This window comes from Danio rerio, chromosome 24, assembly GCF_052040795.2.
Source record: "Danio rerio strain M-AB ecotype USA chromosome 24, GRCz13ab, whole genome shotgun sequence".
NCBI lineage: Eukaryota > Metazoa > Chordata > Actinopteri > Cypriniformes > Danionidae > Danio > Danio rerio.
The window spans coordinates 24,869,001-24,892,637 of NC_141044.1; the positions used below are offsets into that span (position 1 = coordinate 24,869,001).

General features: G+C 34.3%; 2 protein-coding genes across 11 annotated transcripts in view; both read right to left on the bottom strand.

Moving 5' to 3' along the window:
• Positions 1 to 12,595, bottom strand: part of flt1 (fms related receptor tyrosine kinase 1) — a 73,256-nt gene extending 60,661 nt beyond the window's left edge. For 2 of the 3 annotated variants that reach the window (NM_001014829.3, NM_001257153.1), the window contains 4 exon segments: positions 3,233 to 3,357; positions 6,785 to 6,996; positions 8,269 to 8,365; positions 12,312 to 12,582. In NM_001014829.3, the coding sequence (NP_001014829.3) occupies positions 3,233 to 3,357; positions 6,785 to 6,996; positions 8,269 to 8,365; positions 12,312 to 12,369 (492 nt within the window). In that variant the 5' untranslated portion in view covers positions 12,370 to 12,582. 3 annotated transcript variants of the gene reach the window in all.
• Positions 12,596 to 16,095: 3,500 nt separating this feature from the next.
• The window catches only part of LOC100331291 (suppressor of tumorigenicity 14 protein homolog), a 31,245-nt gene continuing 23,703 nt past the window's right edge, over positions 16,096 to 23,637 (bottom strand). For all 8 annotated transcript variants that reach the window (XR_015524926.1, XR_015524927.1, XR_015524925.1 and 5 more), the window contains 5 exons: positions 22,570 to 22,689; positions 22,302 to 22,485; positions 20,203 to 20,474; positions 17,156 to 17,292; positions 16,096 to 17,063 (listed from right to left, as the gene is read on the bottom strand). Coding sequence is in view for 5 of the 8 variants with exons in the window: in XM_087309511.1 (XP_087165637.1) it covers positions 16,896 to 17,063; positions 17,156 to 17,292; positions 20,203 to 20,474; positions 22,302 to 22,485; positions 22,570 to 22,689 (881 nt within the window). In the remaining 3 variants the exon portion in view is untranslated. The remainder of the gene's footprint in view (positions 17,064 to 17,155; positions 17,293 to 20,202; positions 20,475 to 22,301; positions 22,486 to 22,569; positions 22,690 to 23,637) is intronic.

Genomic DNA, 23,637 nt, shown 5'->3' on the forward strand with positions numbered 1-23,637 from the left:
TTAGTTGCCAGAGCAACAATTTATTGATTAATTCAAAGGGCTCAAATCACTAAAACTATGTTTAAAAAGATGTACTTAAAGTCATTTTATTTATATATATTATTTATATTTATTCATATAGAAAATGTAGCATGCACCAAAATGACTACAAATGTAAATACCAAAATTAAAAATGAAATTGCTCAATAATAAATAAAAAATATTCTAAATGTTAGTAAATAGTTATATGATTAATAGACCATTTAAAAGAAGTAATTAAAGTTTAAAAAGTCCTTTAATTTTTTCTTTTTTAAATATTTCCCAAATGATGTTTAACAGAGCAAGGACATTTTCACAGTATGTCTGATAATATTTTTTCTTCTGGAGAAAGTCTTATTTGTTTTATTTTGGCTGGAATAAAAGCAGTTTTTTAAAACTATTTTAAGGTCAACATTATTAGCTCCTTTGTTTGTGACACAGTTTGCAAATGCTCGTTGGAATGATGGATTTTGGAAATGCCAAAGTAATGAACTATGTTTGACGCAACTTGCAACCTTAGATGGCTAATGATGGTTTTCGGAAGCGTGCCCCAGTTTGATTTTCTTTTTTCTGTTGAACACTAAGGATGATATTTTAAAGAAAGCTAACAACTTGTAACCATTGACTTCCAAAGTATTTGTTTTTCCTAATATTCAAGTCATAGTGTCATAAGTCATAAGGATTTCATGTTTTTTCAAAATATCTTTTGTATTCAACAGAAGAAAGAAACTCATAAAGGCCCGGAAACACTTGAGGGTTAGTAATAGTGTGTAAATTTTCATTTTTGGTTGAACTATATCTTTAAAATTAATGGATTTTGCAAACCAGGGTCAGCCCGTGGAATAGGCAGTATAGGCAAATGCTAAGGGTGCCATACATCCACACTGTAAAACCCAACAGTCAACTTTATCAAATGAAATGAGTGTTGTTAACTCAAAATTGACTGAAAGTAAATTCTACTCATTTGAAAAGAGTTTTGAACTCAGTGTTGAAGGTAATGAGTTAATTAAACACCTTATTACTTCAACTTAAATGGAGTAAGTTCACAGTACTCATATAAATTCGTTTTTTTAACTCAGATGGTTTGTAGCAATCGGTTTCCTTTAATGGTTTGAGTTGACTCAACTTATGAAATTTTATAGTACTCAGTTGGTTTGAGTTCTCTTCATTTATTAGTTTTTACTGTGCTCAAATTGCTTTGTTTACTCAAATGAGTTTCGTTTACAGTACTCATTTGGATTAGTTTTTGTACTTAAATGGTTTGTTGCAATTGGTTTCCTCAAACGGTTTAAGTTACCTTAACTCTTTGGGTTTTACAGTGGGGAGGCACCAGATATGAAGGAAGAAAAAAGTATAACTTCCACTATTCTTAAATCTAGTTGGTATTATGACTTCAGAAAAGAATAAGCCCACATTAATTCAACTGCATAGCAAAGTCTACTAGTAGTAATAGTAATAATAAAATTATAGCTGCCTAAGATGTCCGCCCCTCTCCAAATAATTAGACTTTACCTGCTAAACGGTGGTTGTTTTTTGATGGGAGGACAAGCTCAACATATCAAAACTCTCTGGTGGCCAGGGTAGAAAAAAAAGAAGAGGAGGAAAAATGCAACAAAGTCGGAGGTAATGTTACGATAAAGATGAATATTTTGCTGTAATGTAATGTGTATCCGAACAATGACTGATAACGCCATTAACAATTAGCATGACACATAGCTGTCAACCATCCCGTTTTTGCCTGGATTCTCCCGTATTTCACCATTCTATCCCACTATCATCCCATTTTCCTATATTACTCCCATATTTTTTATATTTTTTATGAAAAGTGAAAGTATCATCAACACAGAGCCAATCTCAAATGTGATTTAATTGCAAGAGCTGTTCAAGAGAATTGTGCTTTCGCTTTATTTTGGCTTAAAAGCACATTGATATTAATATAAAAATGTCCAAAACAAAGCTTTTACATTTCTTATGAGTATATGTACTCTAGCAGTGGAATTTACTATGACACGATGGGGTGCCACCGGAAATCCTGCCTAGGGTGCCAGAGTAGTAAGGGCCGGGCAAGTTGCAGACACTTTTAAACTGCATTGAAATGTACACAAATTATGAGATCCTGCTTTGGTCACATTTTATTTTGATGGTTACATTGCATCAATGCCAAGTATTTCTCATTAGATTATAAGACTGTTAGGGTTAGTGTAAGCTAACATGTACTGGCAAAGTTTCTTACAGTCAGTTAAATGTCTGCTGGAGCAGTATCAGCAGATATTAAACAGACAGTCGACTAATACTCAAATGAACCATCAAAATAATATGTTACTGAATAATGAGATGACAACTCATCAAAGTTTCTAGTTGTCTTGATGGCCCCGTCCACATCAAAATTTCATTGGTCTATAGCAGGGGTTCCCAAACTTTTCAGCACGCGACCCCTAAAATAACAATACCAGTGATTCGCGACCCCCAATATCCCTGAGGTGGTTATAAATATAGAAAACTTGCATGCAATGGCGCACACACACACCAATAGACCAAAGTCTATTCTTCGTTTAATTTTTTAAATGTATTTCAGTGCTGTAAATGGGCCAGAAACTTTAACCTGGTGTAAATCAATCTGCAGCATCTGACGCTATTGCTGTCTTTAATATAATGTATTTACCCCAGGGCTCGCAATCCAATAGAACATGTAAATAAGCTACTATAGTAACTATAAACAGCTGTTTTTTTTCTCTTCAGTTGGTTATGGATAAAATATGGTAATTCTTATGGTCTAATAATAATAAGTAGATTTTTGGAAATCACCAGGCGACCCCCCTTCATTGTCCCGCGATCCCTCAAGGGGTCCCGACCCCCACTTTGAGAACCACTGGTCTATAGCGCTGCATCAAATGTGTTCTGATTGGCTGAGACTGTATCACATGTTGTGTTCACTGCTGACAGTCTAGTTGAAGGATCCCCAAACTTGTTCCTGAAGGGCCGGTGCCCTACAGATTTTAGCTCCAACTCCAATCAAACACACCTGAACAAGCTAATCTAGGTCTTACTAGGTATACTTGAAACATCCAGGCAGGTATGTTGAGGCAAGTTGGAGCTAAACCCAGCAGGGACACCGGCCCTCCAGGACCAAGATTGGTGACCCCTGGTCTAGTTGATAGAAAGAAGAAAAGTTGATGGGTCGGATGATAAGATCTGACACAGTTGAGTCACTCACCTTAACCAACGAGACTTTGGCGTCTGGGTTTGTGACTCTGCATGGAAAGACCAAGGGCTCTCCCTCCTTAATGTACACCACATCTGGGATCTCCGACTGCACCTTCACAAAAGGCCGCTGGCTATCTGAAACGGCAATGCTGAGGTCAGGAACAAACACCCAAGAAATGCTGACAACAATCTAGAGTCAGCAGCAAGTACAGAAAGTTTGCTCGCTTGTTATCAAACGCTCTCTGTTGTTTTCTTGGTTGCACTTTCGCTCCAGTCTGCAATATTCTTGTGGCAATGAAAGGCTTTGGGTGTTGCTCGCCCCATTGTTCAGTGCTCTGGTGTTATTAAAGGAACGGGAAAAAAATCTCTGAACATTTTAACAAAAGTACCCCAAGGACTGCTGGATGTTTCCTTGTCGTGCTTTGATTCAATATAAAGGATAAAGGGTGAGGCTAAATGGACATGGCCGCAAGAGCGATTGATGGTCCTCAGGGGCCTTGTTGGCTAACCGGGGGCCGCACCTAGTGACCTGCGGCACCTCTTAGTCTTCCTTAATGCCTGACCGGGGAGGATCCGGGCCTCTCTTCTGCCCCGGGATGCCCTCAAGATGCCCACTCCCATGCGCAGACACGCATGCTAACAAACATACACAAGAAAACATCGCATCCTCTATCCTCGTCTCTGAGCTGTTCCTCCCCCCTTGACCAGCACAGGATACGGACGACCGGGCTGAGGGACACAGATAAGGCTGGGTACCCTGGGAAAGGCTGCCCAAGAGCTGAGTCTTTCAACAGCTGGGGCTATTTCTGTCCCCTCGAGGTAGCACGTAAATGAAAGTTATAGCTTTAAATATAGTGAGGGAGGACAGCTTACGGCGTGAGCGCAAATACACACAAAAAAATGTCAGCGCAAAATCGTGCAATGCGCGCACTTAGTCGGATGTGTTGCCTCGAGAGAAAAATGGTGTTTAGGTATTATTTGCTTTCTGAGACTTCCTGTTTAGCCTTAAGCAACAGGAATGGTTAGTGAGATGGCCAAGCTATTGAACGATGGAAGGAGAGAAAGGATTACCATGAAATCAAAAACAAATACTGCAGTGTTTATTAATCAAGGATTTATCAGTAAACGTCTTACGATACGCTCTTACGATAAGGGTGGAAATCCTGTCAGTCAGGGGGTCGCAGTAATTGCAAATCACAATGATCCTACAATCTAATACATTGTTAATGGCCAAAATACAGTTCCACCCTTTGTTTTCTGTCTGAGATGATATTTTACTTTAATATGTGGCACTTTAAAAGAAAGAAAATCCATTTCATGCACCAAAGTATTTTTTTTTTTATCAGTTTGGGGCATTACATTTTATTCTGGTCACTGAAATTAGACAAATCTTAAAATCTGCAACAAAAGCAGTGATCATTAATATAATTTTTGGAGTCAGACGTCCAGTTTCAGTAGGACGAATAAGGCAAATATCACACCAATCAACTGCCACAACAGGTGCATAAATGCATCGATATTAACAACAGAAGAGAAGCAAATTGAGGAAAAAAAACTTCAGATGATATTCTGTGATAACGGTGAACAAATTGTCCTAAAAAAAAATAAAATGCTGCACTCTCAAGAGTCCACAGGCATTTACAGAAGAGCTGTAGTTTTTTTAATCAGCTTTAGTGGACACAGTCTAAAGCTTCATTCACACTACGAGCGACTCGACAAGCGACCATTCATTTCAATGAAGAGCGACCGCGGGCGTGCCGAGTGATGCGACAAAGTTGAGAATCCTTTAACTTTATGCAAATGAAGAGCGACTTTCTTGAGCAACAGCCAAAAAGAGCACCAGTGGAGCTCACGTGATCCTCTCTCAGCTCGCTCTGAGGTCGGTTGTATTCGTGCTGTATGTACCTCAGTGTTGCCAGATTGACCGGTTTCCCACACAATTGGGTGGTTTTGAATTTGAGTTTGTGTAAAAATGTCAAAAATGTAAAAATTGTAAAAATGGGATTGGCGGGTTGACAAAATTTTCTGACTAATGCAACAATTAAAAATGATACATGTCTTAAAGATTTACTGTCACGTCTTTGTGGATAATGTGAAGACGTATTCCCTTTTCAAGTTGATTAACTTGATCTCAACAAGTATGAAGGATGAAAAAACCTGCCATGTGTGAAAAAAACGCGCCAATCTTAATTTGGTTTGAACACAAAAAGAGGCCCATTACATCAGTACCGGACTTGGTTGGAACCTAAATAGGCAGTCAGGCAGCATAATACAGAGTGTGGACCAAAGCGCATCAAATGATCGGTAATTAAAAGGGGAAAAATAGAAAAATAGAATAAATATTTATATATTTTTTTATATTAGACACACATCTGATGCTTGTATTTGCTCCAAGCAAGTAATTCCGGGAGTTTTCCGGGAGACAGAACAATACGAGAGATAATATGGGAGACCCCTGGGAAAAAAGGAAGTGTTGGCAAGTATGGTGTTCAGTCCTTTACTTCCACTCTGTTCAGCTGAGGGAACGGAACCAACCCTGTTACGTCAGACACAGTGATATTCCAAGACAGCGGCGCCCTAGGTCTAAAATCTATAGTAAAACTTGCCGTTTTCTGCTAAATGGTTACATTAATCGAGTTTGTAATGTATATTTCCATTAAAGTGGAAACCAATTTACAAAATAATGTAAACTTGCTTGAGTGCTTCATTTCCCCTTTAAGTTAGTAGTGACCAGAGCATAGTGCAAACCGCGTGGGCCCACCTGCAAGAGCAGGTGAAGGAAAGTTGTATCTAAATCTGACTCCCCAGAAAAATCTGATTCCCCTTCTTGAGCACACGCATCATGCACACTTTTATTGATAATTTTTTTTCCACAATTGACAGCACGAACAAACATAGAAGAGTTATGTGATTGACAAGCAGTGCATACTTATGTTAAAAAAAATTTAAATGCTGAATGGGATGAATGTATACCTTATTTCAAATGTAGTTACACAACATTAAGTGCAGTGTGTGGATGAGAGGAGGACAGTGTTTCGATGTGATCTGGTTATGTTGCGGTTAGTTGGCTGCTGGTGTTGGTTGCTGTATGGTTATAAATTATGACAGTTAAAGTAACTAGGTTAATTTATTTAATATTTAAATCAAATATTAATCTAATATTTTGGGTGTTTTTGTGCGTTTGGGCGGGTTTTGGACAGCTTTTGGACTGGAAAAAGTCTGACAACACTAATATACCTACACAGACCTGCGTTTGCAGCAGGTCATCACCCAGTACTACAGGCAGCTACAAAGTCGCTGCTAGTGTCAATGAGGCATAAGGCTGCATCTGAAATTGCATACTTCCATACTATATAGTATGGTATAGTATAGTAGTCAGTCTGAATACAAACAATTGCGGATGTAGTATGTCCAAGTTCCATTTATACTACTCTCATTCATACTGTATAGAATGTACTTTCCAACAGCCGAGTAGTACATTTAAATTCAAATGCAGTACCTACTGAGTAGTAGGCAATTTTAGAGACAGCCTGTGTTTGAATATACACCTGAAGCATCTTACCTGTGATGTAGATGTAGACAGAAGTCTGTTTGCGCTCCTTTTGCCGATACCTGCAGCGGTAGGAGCCCGTGTGCTGAGTTAAAGCAGGACTGAGTGTCAGCCGGCTGCAATACTGGTTACTTTTCTTCCCGCACTGAGTGTTCACAATATGTGTGCCGGGGTAGAGTTTTGGTACGCCTGATGGCAAAACCCACTGGAGCTCCCACCGTCCCCTAAAACATCAAGTTTAGGGTAAACAAAGCGATTTGTACTTAACTGGTAAAAAAATATATGAGAGCACTAGTGAAAATGCTTCTATTTTACGAATTGGGGTGTTTGGGCTTATAGTTTGGGTCTCTTGATATGCTCAGTCTTAATGAAAAAGTGCTAGTTTGCTTTGCATTTTTTAAAGAAAAACAGGACTTGCAAAATATCTAAAACAATACTGTGTGTGTTGAGCTGAACAAGCTTTAAAGTTTATACATCTGATGGATTTTTTACAACTTCATAACAGGTAAAGTGCTTATAAAATGTGTAAATGGATTCTACTGCAAAATACTTATTTCTGACATGTATTAAACTGGCAATGTTGCATTTTTGACAAAAAAAAAAAAAAAAACCATCAGGAATGCTTGAGCATTCTGCCTTTTTTATGGGTGCATCCTGTGATATCATGTCATGTTTCTGATTTGTTTACATGTCTTTTATGTTCACATTTCAGTCAAACTGCACAGAAGTTTGTCTGGAAGCCAAATGAGGCTCATTTTCATTAGTATCGGTCTGCATCTTTGGTGTGCAACCAAGGTCCGAATGGCATTGACCACATTTTTTTTTTTTAAATGAGCTACTCAAATAGAGCTATTGTACTAGAGTTTGATTGCATTTAATAAAACCTGCCAGAACACCCTTTAAAACATTTAATGTTGCATAGAATTTAAGGTTAATGTTCAGTCATTGTCAGTTTATGATTGACTTATAATTTAATTTTTAGTATTTAGATTTGTAAAAGTTTTCTTTTTGCTTTAATGTCAGCATCAATGCAACAAACCATTCAAAGCATGATGATCATGTTCTCCAACATGATTTGAGTCAATCTGACTCATGCATAAGTAATGTTGACCTTTTGTAAAAAGGATTAAAAATTAAGTTCACAAGTTCACAGTTGCATATAATTTAGACGGAGTATGGTAATGCATGTTGGGCATGTTTTCCGAGTGAAATGCTCAGAGATCAGGAATGGCTAAAACCTAGAATTTTCATTTGTGATATAAAAAACCAAAACATTCTAAATTAGGGCTTAATCCAATTCTGAATCCCAGATATGTTGTTTTGTATGTATTTTCTAATGTCTCATGCCAAACCTTTTTTTTTATGTTTCTACATTCCTCCTGACCAATCTGTATCACTTCTGTTAATCATGAAGCTATGTTACTCAAACATCACATCACGAGTTTACCACTTCCTCCTCCTCCTTTAACTGTGAGACAGTATGATGCTTCACTCACCTGCAGTTTAGCTGAAGTGTCTGATTTCTCTCTATAACAAGCTGCTTCTCAGTAACATCCAACACTGGAGAACTGAACCTCCCTTTTGTGTCTGTATCTGTAAGGGAAGACAGAAGCTGCTGGATCTTTATGTGACATTTTTCGTGCACAAAATGAGGGTAAATGGAATAAAATTACATAAATGTGGTGCAAAAAAATCCCTCAAAGGTGTATAGATTATTTTAAAAACTTAAATAATAATAATAAATAAATAAATACACAGCTCTTTTGATGACAGTCTTACATTGGGATTTTACTGTTTTGAAACAATTATAAAAGTTAAATTTCAGCTGTTAAAATATAATCAAAAACGTTTTACTCATTGTAGGCTAATAGATGCTATTTTATAGTGTTTAAACTACAAAGTAATTCATTAAAATAACTTTTCATCTTTGGATGTTTTTTGTATTTTTTTAAAGAATTAAACAAAATCTGTATGTGTATTTTTTCTTCACAAATCAAAACATTTCTGCGTAAAAACCTATAAAAAATGCATCTCACTTGATTAATAATACACGTAACGTCAATATAACGCCTGGGGAACATAAAACATAAAACGAGCGAAATGACTGAACTGTTGTGCGGTGAATAATTGCGTGCCTTTTTAAAATGATTTACCATATCCGCATGATGTTGTGACATTAACAGCCTCTTTGCTATGCAAAGTAGCATGCAATGCAATAAAATACGCATGCATGCTCTTTTTTTTGTGGCACACAATTCAATGGGATTTTAAACCTCTTGTGTGAATGCAGACGTGCCCTGGACAATACTAACCGCTGTCGCCATTGTTTATTTCTTTAAAACGCATAGCATCATTTCCTTCTGTACATTAAACGATAGGTATTGTAGTAAGACCAATTGTAGAAGGAAACAGGAGTCAAGCACTTTTTCCCATAGCAAGTCCCGCATGGGATTGAAACAGGCTCGTTATCAGCCGGTCCACACGCTGAGGTTCCGTTTCAGAAACGCAGGTACTAATGACAGGACGAAAAGCTGCCAAGTTCAACAAACTTTACACGTCATGTTTGAATTAATGCAAATGAATGCAGTAAACAGGCTAAGTTTAACGTTTAATTAAACGACTAATAATAACCGTCATAGTCATAATGAATGTTGAATTGATTATATAGAGTGAGTTTCAATTATATTAATACATTTTATATCAAATAATTTTTAGTTGAATAGCAGGCTACATTATCGGAACGGTGTATTTCCTGGTTTCGTTATTATTATTATTTTTGTATTTAATTTGTGATAACTCAATAATTGAAAACAAAAATACATGTACACTCTTAGAATAAAGGTTAATTGGAAACGTTCATGAACCTTTAACATCCATGGGACATTTCATTCCACAACAGGTTTTTTAATGGGTTTTCTTTATATTATCAAAATGTTCTTCACTATGAAAAACGTATTTTTGCAAAATTGTTGTAATTTATAAACAATTTATATTGGTTGAATTTAAACAAACAAATTAAATTAAGTAATTTTCAAATTAAGTTGTTTTTTTTTTAAATTCAGCTCAAATAAATTGTTTACAACCACTGAACTTAAAAAACATTTAGTAAATCCAAGGAATCATCATTATTATTATTTTTTTTCAGTGGATGATCTTTTAAAAACTTCTAGAAACTTTTTGGTTCTTCCTTATGATCCTGAGTGTACTGCTTTGAAAATGTGATGGAGAAATTGCCAGAAATAAATAAGAAATGTTTAAAAATGTCTTTGCCATTTTGGCTAATCCAAATCATAAAAAGGTTCCGGGGATGTTTTATTTTAGACCCTCAAAAGATCATTTTTATTTTAGATCCTTTTACTTTGTTGGTCCCCAAGAAGAACCATTTATGAATTCTGTAACAATACCAACACCCAATAATGGCTATTAAAACAACCAGTTTGCTTAAAGGGCAGCTCTACTCAACCATCAATGACAAAGAACCCCATTTAGAACAATGAAGGAATTTTTCAGAGGTCTTTTTTTAAATCACAAAGTCCTACAAATCAGAACCTTTTAATTAATAAGCTGAATGAGCTGGAAAATAAATGTAGCTAGCCCATAGCATATAATCAATATTTCAATTAGTATTGTTATTAGTCTATTTATTAACAAAATTAAAATTGTTTAGGCTATATAGGCAATGCATTTATTAAAGTGAATTGGTCTTATTTAGTAATTTTAAACTTGTTTAAATGGAGCATTCAGTTTCTGACTTTTTATAGGCTACATCTTTATAAAATCAAATATTCTTCTTAATTTTGCTAAATATATTTTCTTCACCAGAGCTGTCTGCTTTCGTGCACGCAGGTATGCGGATGCATGCGTAAAACACGTTTTGCTATTAATCAAGTTCAGTTTTGCATCCTGTGATGTGAATGCTGAGCTGTTGACCAATAAAGCAGTAATCATCACGCAGTGCGGACAGTACATCGCTTCACCCCCTGCTTCCTCCCCGCGGGTCTGTTTAAGCTATAACACTCTGATTAGCGCTGGTTCCTGCCGCACGGTGGTCATGACCCCGAAGTCATTTATATTAGAACTTCCATTTCACAAGTCATCAGGCTCAGGAAATAACGCCCTCTCTGATTCAACCGGGGCCAAACATTGAAGACGGATGCCAAGTAAGAGCAGAGAGGTCCCTACTATCAAAACAACTTGTCCTGATAGCCTATATGGCAGACAGTTTTAGCATTTAATAAAACTAACTTTTTTTTTTTTTTTGCAGGCTGTATTTTGTTGTTTAGAATTCACATGTGCATTGCTAGATCTCTTTTGTATAGCCTTCTGCCTTACATATTTTCATAGCTATTTTGAAGTTATATCTGATAAACATGAATTTACATGATCTCATTTTAATATTTGCTGTTGATATTATTATTGGTACAATATTGTATTTGTATGATTGTACACACAATTTGTCAACTGAACTCATGCATTTTAATAATATTTTACTTAATTAATAATTTAGCATATATGATTTTTGTATTTTTTGTAAATTCAATGCGTTTGTAAAGCATGTCAAATATGCTATTTTTGATATACACTCCAAAAATGGCTTTTGTTGCTTGTTCAAACTACTCATTTAAAATGAGTTGAAACAACACAATGCTTACATTTTTTTGGAGGGATGACTTTTTATGTTCAATCCACTTAAATTTGTAAAAACGATTAAGTTAATAGATTTGTGTTGGGACAACATAAAGGAATTGTGTGCAACCCAGCATTTTTGTATATGCATATATATCCACAAAGTGACAAGCAGATAAACCAATTATTTTTTCTGATAAATTTGTTGCTTCTACCATAAAAACAGACATTTGTTTGTTTGATAATATTTGATATTTAGTGGTCTTAATTGCTTTGAGGCGGGGAAATTAGCCTAAACAATTAGCCTTTTATGCATGGTAATGTATCACATTTTAAGTGCTTGCATTAAAACAACATGTAGTTTCACTAATAACACTCAGCCTTCTTATAAACCTATAACCTATAAACCTAACCATTTATCAAAACCATTTGCCGTAAATGTGAGAATTTTTCTAAATAATATCAAAGCGCAAACCAGTTAGTATTTGTACATAGTTGTGATAAATGTTAAATCGGCTTGCCATAATAGTGGGAAAACTAAAATTTTAGTAAATAATTTTTTTTGCGCAAATTTCTTGCATAATTTTGCAATTCTGTCATACTCTCAATTGCCATTGAGAAAAGAAAAAAGAACAGGCTATTAAAACTAAACATATGCGAACAAGTTTATATATGCATCCAAAGTTTCTGGATGTTTTTTTTCAAGGTATCAGATGCGCTGGAGCTGAACAATGCCACACTCTCATCCGCGCGCATTCCAGACCTGTACTTCATCACTTTGATGAGTGTTAAACAAGAACTTATTTTGAATACAATGACAAGTAGCTAAAATTAATATATGGACTATACATAAATGTATTCTTTGTAGGCTACATACGAACACAAATAAAACACTTTAAAATAAAGCACATACCTTTAGTCAGAACACGTCCTGACAGTCCAAATATCATCACAAATAATATATCGAACATTCTCTTGGTCTTGCTTGAGGGTGTTTGTTTGGAGATGAAGGAATACCTATGGAGGAATATAACACTGCGGATCCAATACTCCAGAGAATCAGTTCACCTCACAACGCCAAACTCCTGAAACCCTGTGTTCACGGGGACTACAGTCAATCTCGGTAGCTAGTTTCCGCAATGTGTATGAACTCTTGAAGCAGGAGGACCGCGCATGAATTCCAGTTACACTCTTTCCCATCATGACCACGGGCTGGGATTTATTCATTTCCCACCGCCACCGGAGCTTCCGTGACGCTCATCGACACACCCATCCCGCAACTGACGTGACCTACACGAGCCCGATGTACTGTACAGATCCGCGGACGCTCCTTCAGGCAATGCATAAATAAACCTGTTTACTGGTGTACAGTTGACGTCAGAATTATTAGCCCCCTTTGATTTTTTTTCTTTTAAAAAAAATGTTTCCCAAATGATGTTTAACAGCAAGGAATTTTTTTTACAGTATTGATAATATGTTTCTTCTGGAGAAAGTCTTATTCGTTTTATTTCGGCTATAATGAAAGCAGTTATTTTTTGCATAAAACATTTTAAGGTCAAAATTATTAGCCCCTTTAAGCTATATAGTCTACAGAACAAACTGTCGTTATACACCTGTCTAGTTAGCCTATATGGTGGTGATGTAGAGCGGACCCCTTCCCCCCCCACACCCCTCAAGATGGTGAAGCGCTTTGGGTATATGGCCATACACAATAAATGCGCTATATAAATACACACATTACATTACATTACATTAGTTAACCTAATTAACCTAGTTAAGCCTTTAAATGTCACTTTGCATAGGCTCTTGAAAAATATCTTGAGAAATGAGAAATGAGTTATTAAAACTATTATGTTTACATGTGTTGAAAAAAATCTGTTAAACAGAAACTGTGAAAAAAATAAACAGGGGTGCTAATAATTTATAGGGGGGCTAATAGTTCTGACTTTACTTGTATATCTGTAACAATGGCGGAAATTAAACCACTATCCCGATTCTCATAAGAGGAGAAAATGGTTTCTTTTCAGTGGCTTTGGTAATTAAATTAACATAAAATAATTGAAAGTAAAGAAGACAAGTTATGAAAATTCCTTTTTTATTACATGAAAATATAAACTTTTCCCAAGCTGATTCTCAAAATATTCATCAGGAGAAATGAAAATGGACACAATTGAGACAACTGTTGTCATACAGGACGAGTCAAATAAGAATTTAGTAAGAAATTAATGAGAAATATTAGAGATCAAAGAAATCTTATTTTGATTAGAAAAGAGTTTCTTGGAAAAAGCTGAGCACAGTTTGAGACATTAGTGAAATATGAAAAGCTGGAGAATTTAGAAAAAAAACTAATGTATGTTATTATGTGCAGGAAAGGGGGCTTCAATGCAAAAGGCATCTGTGTAGGTTCTTGTAAATTTTGTATCTTGTATAATTTATTTTGAATGAATGAATATTAAAATGAATATTATTTCATAAGGTTTGTCATTTATTTATTTTGGGCAGCACAGTGGCTCAGTGGGTAGTGCTGTTGCCTCACAGCAAGAAGGTCACTGGTTTGAGCTTCATCTGGGTCAGTTGGCGTTTCTGTGTTGAGTTTACATGTTCTCTCCGTATTCGTGTGGGTTTCCTCCTGGGGCTTCGGTTTCCCTCCCATGTCCAAAGAAATGAGGTACAGTTGAACTGAATAAACTAAATTGTCCGTAGTGTATGAGCGTGTATGAGAGTGTATGGGTGTTTCCCAGTACTGGGTACCGGCTGAAAGAATGAATAAATTTATTTATTTTATAGCTATTTATTTTTTTTGTTGGGGTATGAGTTATTTTATAATTATTGTAATTACTATTATTAATTAATAATATTATAGAGTTTAATCTAGATTGTATTCTTTTGACATTTTTTTACTTGATGAAATGTGTAGTTAATGAAGCTATTAATTAATTATTATTATTAATACTACTTTTATTATTAATAGTATTTAAACAGTTTCTTTTCCTAAACATTTACACAGACGCCCTAGCACTTCTTTGAAGGCCTTAGTTAGAAAACCCTTTGGTATAGATAAAAGGACTCGTTTGTAAATTTACACATCTAAATCATGGGTATTTCATCATAGACACCCAAATATGTTCATTTAAAATGGAAAAATGTATTGTTTAATACAGGGGTTCTTAAACTTTTCAGCCCGCGACAACCAAAATAACAACTCCAGTGACACACGACCCCTACTATACTCAGATGTGGTAATAAACATACAAATATTGCACACAATGATGCACACACACCAAAAGAAACTATATAAACATGAGCATATTGACAACACAAAAAATGCAACAGTCTAACAATCATATCATTTGTTTAATTTAATATTAACCTCACTTAACGAGAATGGTGGGCACAATGTTAACACCACAATCCTATTCTTGGTATAATTTTGAATACTGCCACTTTCAGTTGGGCCTTTACTTTTAATGTACATGAGTGCCAAAAAGGTGTCAAAGTTTAACATTGCGCTGTAAAATCAATTTGATGCAACTAACGCTATAGCTGGGATGTTACTCTAGCATCATAACCTCAGGGGTCCCAATCCAGTGGGGAAAAAAATGAAAGCCTGATTAGTTGAAGGCTTTTTATTTGCATGTTGTTTTTTTATGTAACTAATAAATTTTAAGTATATATTAAATATATTATAAGTTAAAAACAAATGTGTATCTTCTGTAGGTTATGGATAAAATAAGGTAATTCTAATAATTTAATAACATGTATGAGATTTTTGGAAATCACCAAGCGACCCCCCCCCCCCCCCCCTTATTGTCTCGCGACCCCCACTTCGAGAACCACTGGTATAAAAGACATGGGCAATGCGGTGGTGCAGTAGGTAGTGCTGTCGCCTCAGAGCAAGAAGGTCGCTGGTTTGAGCCTCGGCTGGGTCATTTGTTATTTCTGTGTGGAGTTTGCATGTTCTCCCCGTGTTTGCATGGGTTTCCTCCGGGTGCTCCCGTTTCCCCCACAAGTCCAAAGACATGAGCATAGGTGAATTGGGCAAGCTAAAATTGTCCGTAGTGTATTTATGTGAGTGAGTGTGTATGTGTGTTTCCAAGTGATGGGTCGCAGCTAGAGGGGCATCCGCTGCGTAAAACATATACTGGATAAGTTGGTGGTTCATTCCGCTGTAACGACTGTGGCAATTATTTGGAAAAATTTGAGTTTCTATTAAGTTACATTCTATTAATAATAGCATTTTTTGTGATAACATATTAATTTAATCTTATTCAATTCTAAAATAATTCATAATAAAACAATCTTTTTTTCAAATTAAAGTAAAATAAAATATTAGATCATTTTAATCCAGTTTTTCTTATTTGTTTGTCTTTGTATTTATAAAGTCTTTATTTATAAATACATTTTATAAAATGTATTTATAAAGTCTTTATTTATTTCAATCTTGTTTTTTGTATACTTTTGTATAATTTCATATTTGTATACTTTTGTACAATTTTGTATAGTTTTCTTTCATATTTTAATTAAATCATTTTATTTACAGATTTATTTTTCCAAACATTTGCAACACTCTCTTGTGAAAAATCCCATATTAATTAATATAAATATAATTAATATAATATTATAATTAATATTAACACATATTAATGAACATATTCATTCCCATTAAATCACTTGCAAATGAATAATAAAAAACACAGTTTAAGTAATGTAGCACCTCATTTTAATATAGTTCTAACTTTCAGATATCTAACATAAAGTATCAACATTTGCTCAGTGGTGACATTTACATCAGGTTGTTGTAGGGAGTACAGATCATGATAACAATATGTGCGTTAACTAAAGGAGTACTGAGTAAGATGTAATGTCAAATCATGACCAGCAGAGAGAGTCTTAGGGGGCTGCAACTGCTTTCTCACACTCTCAAAGACAAGCCAGCAATCATTCATAACAACAAAAACCTACATAAGAGCAATAACAAAAGCACTAAAAGTCATGCTGGTCATAATATCTGACATCCAATCAATTTCACAGTAGAAACGGACAACGAAGTGGAGGGTTTATCATCCTTAAACAATGAAAGACATGTGAAAATAATGCCATGAACACGAATAAATGAATGAAAACTAACATTTAGCCCAATAATACAAGTCTTCCCAAGAGAACTCTCTCCGCTGCAAATAATGCACATCTCTTCAATCTCTACATTAGTAGTCCAGGTTTTAGAAAGTACAGCTGGTTTGTGTTGGCTGAGTTTGGGGCATAAAGACTGACAGACTGTGAGTGGAGATTTCAAACTCCGAGCAACATGGGAATTATGGGACATTGCTTTCTGATGCAGGGGTGTTGATGTTTGCCATGTCTGTGCACCATGAAAGCAGGGCCGGTGCACTTCCATCACATGCATCTGAGCATGGGTGATCACCCGTTCTCTGGTGTGTATTTATTTATATATATATTTGTATATGCATGTGTGTGTGTGTGTGTGTTTTTGTGTGCGTCACACCTGGCCTTTTGTCTGCTGGTGAATCCAGTCTGTGAACTTAATGACACGCGTGTAAACTCCGGGCCGATTCTGTCGAGCGCAGCCCTCACCCCAACTCACGATGCCTGCTAGAAACCACCTGCGGCCCCGTTCCAGACACACTAAAGGCCCTCCGGAGTCTCCCTGTGTGAACATACTGTATACGTGAGTACTGTACTGCATGTGAACAGGGAAGGAACGATGATAAGAGGTGGAAAGGAAAAGCACACACTGACCTGACAAGCGTCCACTCCTCCCTGAATGTTTCCGGCGCAAAGCATTCTGGGAGTGACCGCATCATCGTACATTTTATTGCAAGTGTTGTGATTGATGATGTTAACCGTGGCTTCCTGCAGCAATGTGGCTAGTTCTCCTGGAATCAAGAGGGTTTCAACAGTTTAATGAGTAAATTAGAGTATTCAGATTTCTCCAAGTATACACTACCTGACAAAAGTCTTGTCACCTGTCCAAGTTTTAGGAACAACACATAATAACTTGACTTCTAGTTGATAATTTGGTATCAGAAGTGTCTTATATGAAAGGCTAAGGCCTCTAGATAACGCTTATTTTACCAAAATAAAATATGAGCATGCCTTAATTTTAATCAATTAAATGGGAAGGTGAGGTTGGACTTAAACTTAAGTCTTGTCACTAAACAGAAATAATGTACAGTACAGAATATAAAGTCATGTTGCAGTGGAAAAAGAATATTGTGTATGACTCCCATAAGCCTGGACGACTGCATCCACACATCTCTGCAATGACTCAAATTACTTATTAATAAAATTCATCTGAAATGGCAAAGAACGTGTCTTGCAGGACTCCCAGAGTTCATCAAGATTCTTTGGATTCATCTTCAATGGCTCCTCCTTCAACTTAACCAAGACATGCTTAATAATGTTCATATCTTGTGACATATCTTGCCAACCCTGGAGAACCTTGATCTTCTTTGCTTTCAGGAACTTTGATGTGGAGGCTGATCCCTCTTCTGTGGTTTGTAATGTAATGGACAGCACAAAAGTCTTGATACCTCAGGCTGTTGAAGTTGCCATCCACTCAGCAGATCTCTTGCGCGCCCCCATACTGAATGTAACCCCAAACCATGATTTTTACCTCACCAAACTTGACTGATTTCTATGAGAATCTTGGGTTCATGCGGGTTCCAGTAGGTCTTCTGCAGTATTTGAGATGATTGGGATGCAGTTCAACAGATGATTCCTCAGAAAAATTTACCTTCTGTCACTTTTCCAAATGATTCACTAGAAGTTAAGTTATTATTTATTTCTCTTACAACTGGGATCGTCGACAAGACTTTTGTCAGGGAGTATATACAAGAACAAGTTTTCTTGTTTTCCGAGAAGTCTAACAGTATTCAGGTATCAAGTAATTAATGTAAATAAATATTAATGTAATATAATATTGCATAGTCTTCGATTCACAAATAGTTAAATTCAATTATTAGTTATTAAAGTGACAAATAGTACAATTTCTTAAGGCCGATTGCTTTTAAAATCCTCATACACTTACAGGCCTCAAAAAACCCGTGCAAATAATAAACTATAATCCAGACTCAACATTGAATCCTGTGATGTGACTATTGTGGATGTTTACATTGCGATATCGATGATGAAACAATGTATTGTGCAGACCTATAGCAGAATGAAACAGAAAGTGAAATTTTGCGGCAGAAAAACAAGAAAAGAAACTTTGTAATATACTACTCTTGTACTGTAACTTTCCAGTTTTTCCCATCTATATCATGGTGGTTTAAAAAAGGGGTCTTTTAATATAAAATTAATATTAATAATTAATATGTTTTTTACTTTGTAATAATAAAATATTTTTGACTGTAAAACGTATTTTCCTATTTATGGTTAAAGAAATGTCTAAAATCCCCCCCATGATGTCAACAAAATGATACAAGCTTTTTCAATTCATAAATTCAGAATCTTGTATTGTATGCTAAATTAGTTTATTTGTTCTTATACATTTGCATGTATGTAAATATGTAAACATGACATTAAAGAAAACAAAAAAAGTGTCAAAACACAAAATGTCTTAATGTACTATAATTAATCGACTAGAAAAAGTAAGGTGAACAACTAGTTAAAAAGTATGGCAAGTAAGGTGATTGTTATAGCTTCAGTGAATGTGCACCCTATACTCACACTGAGCAGAAGAAACTGTTGAATAAAGTTGTTATTTTAGTTTTATGTGCGCACAAAATAATTCTCGTGGCTTGATAATATTCCGATTGAACCAATGAAGGCATATTGTCTGTTTTGAGGAACTTTTCTTTGAATAAGATGAGACCATAAGTCGGGATCATTGCTGTCTATGGAAGATGAGAGTGCTCTCAGATTAGAGCTAAAATATGATCATTTGTGTTTAGATCTTAACATCCTAACAAACTTCTCAGGGGATTGAAACAACATAAAGGTAAGTAAATAATAGCGTAATTTTCATTTTTGAGTGAACTAAACCTATTAAACAGAGTATAGGGCTGCATGAATATTGGAGAAATCTGACAATGCGATATTTTGTTTTGCTGCGATATATATTGTAATATGAATGTAATTTCACAAATTTAAGTAGCAAGAAATATTTCATTAATTTAGATCGACAGGGTAGATTAAGACTTTTTTCTATGTAGTGCATCTGCATAAAATATAATAAATTACAATCATATATAAATCAGAGAGAGCAAAAATAAAAGCTAAATAAACTTTATGCTTTATGTTTTCTGGGGTGTCTAACAGTATTCAAATATAGAACATGAACAATCAAACAAAAAATAACATTAGTCATAGTAATTATTATGTAGATAATTGTGTATAACAATGTTAAAATAATATCTGTATCTTCTAATCTTTAATAAAAAATCTAACCCTGATGTGATTATTGTGGATACACACATTGCAATATTGATGCTCAAATGATATATAGTTCAGCCCTGGTATCTATCAATCTGTATATAATAAACATGGTAAAAATGATGGCAAATTATATGTTATTTCATATAATAAAAAATAAACCATGAGGTAAAAAAGTATGCTGAGTACTGTGTGGTAAACCAGAATTTTAAAAACAATATTATTCAAATTCATCTAGCATCACAGGTTGAATATCTAATATGTGACTTTCCCATTTTGCTGGCCTTCAGATTGTTTCCTCTTGAGTCATTATTTTAAATCATGTGTCCCAGTTTTCGTAATGTTGTCTTGCTTCAACTGAACAAGAAACATCCTTTTTTTCTGAATGTATTTGCTCCACAGTGTCGTACCTTCTTCAGTCAGGACTCCCCATCCAGTGACGAAGCAGCTGGTTCCGGAGGTGAAGACGTGGGATGGGGCCGGTACACAGACCGGCTGGACCAGCTCATTGAAAAACACTGGAGCGCTCAGTTCCAACAGGGCAATGTCATAGTCTGAGGTGAACTGATCGTATTGCGAATGCAGGACGATGCGGCGGATTTGTCTGGTCGCTGCTGCGTTACTGACTGAGTTCATCACTCGCATTCCCATGTAGGCCCTCCACGAGCGCGCATCAGAGTACCTGACAAAACATCAGCAAACACTTCATACATAGTTAGTGCAACAACAGATACGGTCAGAATTTGTATAATGCGGCTAGCATTAATTTCTCACAAGATTATGGGTTTATTGAGTAACTATAAGTTAATTTGTAACATATCCCTTTTATTGTGAATGTGTTTGAGGTATTTTATTAGTATTTAATTAGTATTTTAATTTAGAGTTCTGTTTTGCATATACATACTATATACTTAACAAATAAACTGGGTAATAATAACTAGGTACTATGCCTAAATCTTATTTTAGGGCATGTGGTTCCCTTATATAATATAGTACTTTCTTACTTAAGTACATGTTAAATAAACATACTGTAAAATAAAGTGCAACTGCTCAAGGTTTGGATAGGTTTAGGAGTAAGGTTAGGATGACATTTAAATACAATGTATTATTGTGCATGTACATAATAAGTATATTGTATCCTAATGTAATTGGATAATATAATAAATTGCACCAAATTATATAATGGATAATTAAATAGTAGATAAGGCCAACTAATTTAAAAACAGCTTGCAACTCTAACAAAAAAAAAATAAATGAATTAAATAATGGCCGGTAATGTGGCGTAGTGGTTAGCACTGTCTCCTCACAGCAAGAAGTTCTGCTGAATATAACATATACCAGAGAAATTGGTAGTTCATTTTGCTGTGGCAATAAAATAATAAAGAATAAAATAAAATAAAATAAAAAATATAATAAAAACAAAAAATCTAATAAAAATCTAATGAAAAATAATAAATAAATAAATACACAAATAAATAAATAAATAATAAAGATAAAACTAAATTAAAATAAATAATAAAATAATATTCTAAAACAATATAAAAAACTAAATAATAAAATAAAATAAATAATAAAATTTTATGATCTACATCACCAATTTATAAGGTTATATTACTTATATTAAAATAAAATTACATTATTGATTATGTTAATAAAATTTAAGTGTTTTATATTTTTTTAAGTCATTTATTCATGTGACAATAAAGCTGAATTTTTCTATCATTACATTGCGTCTTTAATGTCAAATGATCCTTCAGAAATCATTATAATACTGTATGCGGATTTGATGCGAAAGAAACATTTATTATTAATAACAATAAGAAAACATTTTTGCATTTGTTTGCAAAGACAATCACTTTTCTGTCACTTTTGATCAACTTAATTCTCCTTACTGAATAAAATGATCACAAAACTGTCATTTTTAATAGAATGTTTAAAATTTTTGATGTATCATTTTTAAATTCATTTTAACAAAACAAAGATCCAATCCATTTATTTATTTATCTATCTATCTATCTATCTATCTATCTATCTATCTATCTATCTATCTATCTATCTATCTATCTATCTATCTATCTATCTATCTATCTATCTATCTATCTATCTATCTATCTATCTATCTATCTATCTATCTATCTATCTATCTATCTATCTCTTTTTATTTCCAGGTTCTGCAGGTTACAATATCCTGAATTTCTATTGCCAATCTTAAGCCAATTGTTATAATTTGTTTTGGTTCAATTTGAAATTTCTCCAACCAACGCAGAGCAAGAGGGTTCAGAGTGAGTGCTCCAACTTGGCACCCCTCTGATCCAGATCCAATCCATTTTGGAAGAACAAACTCTCTCTTTCAACATCATTTATTGTTTGAGAAGTGTTTTCACTCAGATATGCCTCACAATAAAAAAAAAATTAACTTCTATTTTTTTTCTATTTTCTTTTTTTAAAAAGGGCAAAGTGATGCCAAATATCTGAAGAGTTGTGCATGTGTGTCAGAATGAATCCTCACTTGATTGCATCAGAGTCCTGAAAGCAGTGAGCAGCAGACACGAGCCAGCGACTGGCCACCAGAGACGCTCCACACACATGACCATACCGCTCCATCTGAAGGCTGACCTGCCACGGCCATGAGCCTGCCTGCGCATCTGTGCCACCCACAATCTTCGCCCGCTTCCTGGGCCTCGTGCCACAACCTGCATTTGGAGGATAAAAACTTTTATTATGCACACAGTCTTGCTGTAATTGCATTTAATATGCATTTTTTCAAGCATGCTCACCACAGCGTAACTCATCGGAACCGTCTTTGCAATCTTTGATGCCGTCACACTCTGGATTCATCTTATTTAAGCACTTTCCACTGGCACATTTGAAGGAGGAGGGAGAGCATCCTTTTGAAACTGCAAATGATCAGACAACAGAATATTATAAGAAATTTTTGTAATACCATCAGGTGTGTTGTCACTTGTTTTATATTTTTTTAATCGATATATATTTTAAACATATACATTTTTATTAAATTATTAATTTACAGTAGTTAAGGCCACCTAAATTAAAAACAGCTTGCATCTCTAAGAAAAAAATGTATATCATAAATAAATAAATAAAATAAAATAATTGGCACAAGGTGGCTCAGTGGTTAGCACTGTCACCTCACAGGTTCTGTCGAATATAACATATACCAGAAAAATTGGCATTTATACTGGCGTGGAAATTTAAAAAAAAAAATAGATAAAAATAAAAATAAATACATAAAATAAATAAAAAATAAAATAAAAACAATAAAATTGAATAAAGTAAAATGAAGAATAAATACAATAAAATAAATATAATAAAATTTTTTTTAATTAAATATAAAAAATTAAATAAATAACAATTAAATAAAAGCAATTAAATTCAGTTAAAAATAATTAATTCAAATAAAATAAAATGAAAAATAATAAAACTAAAAATAACTAAAAATAATAAATAAATAAAATGAAATATTTAAAAAAAAATTAATAATTGAAAATAAAGTAAATTTAAATAATAATAAAAAATTAAATAAAACAAAATAAATAAATTAAAATAATAAATAAATAAATAATTAAAAAAATAAAATTAAATAAATAAATAATAATAAAATAAATTAATTAAATTAAATAAATACTCACCAGCTTTAATGAACTACATCACCAATTTATAAAGTAAAAATATAGTAAAAAATACAAAAATGAATTTAAACTTTTTTAAAATAATTATTAAAATTACTTAAATTAAAATAAAATGATATTATTATATATAAATATTTATAAAATTATTAATTTAAGCATTTTATAGTCTCGTTAGTTTAAAATAAAGCATGTGGT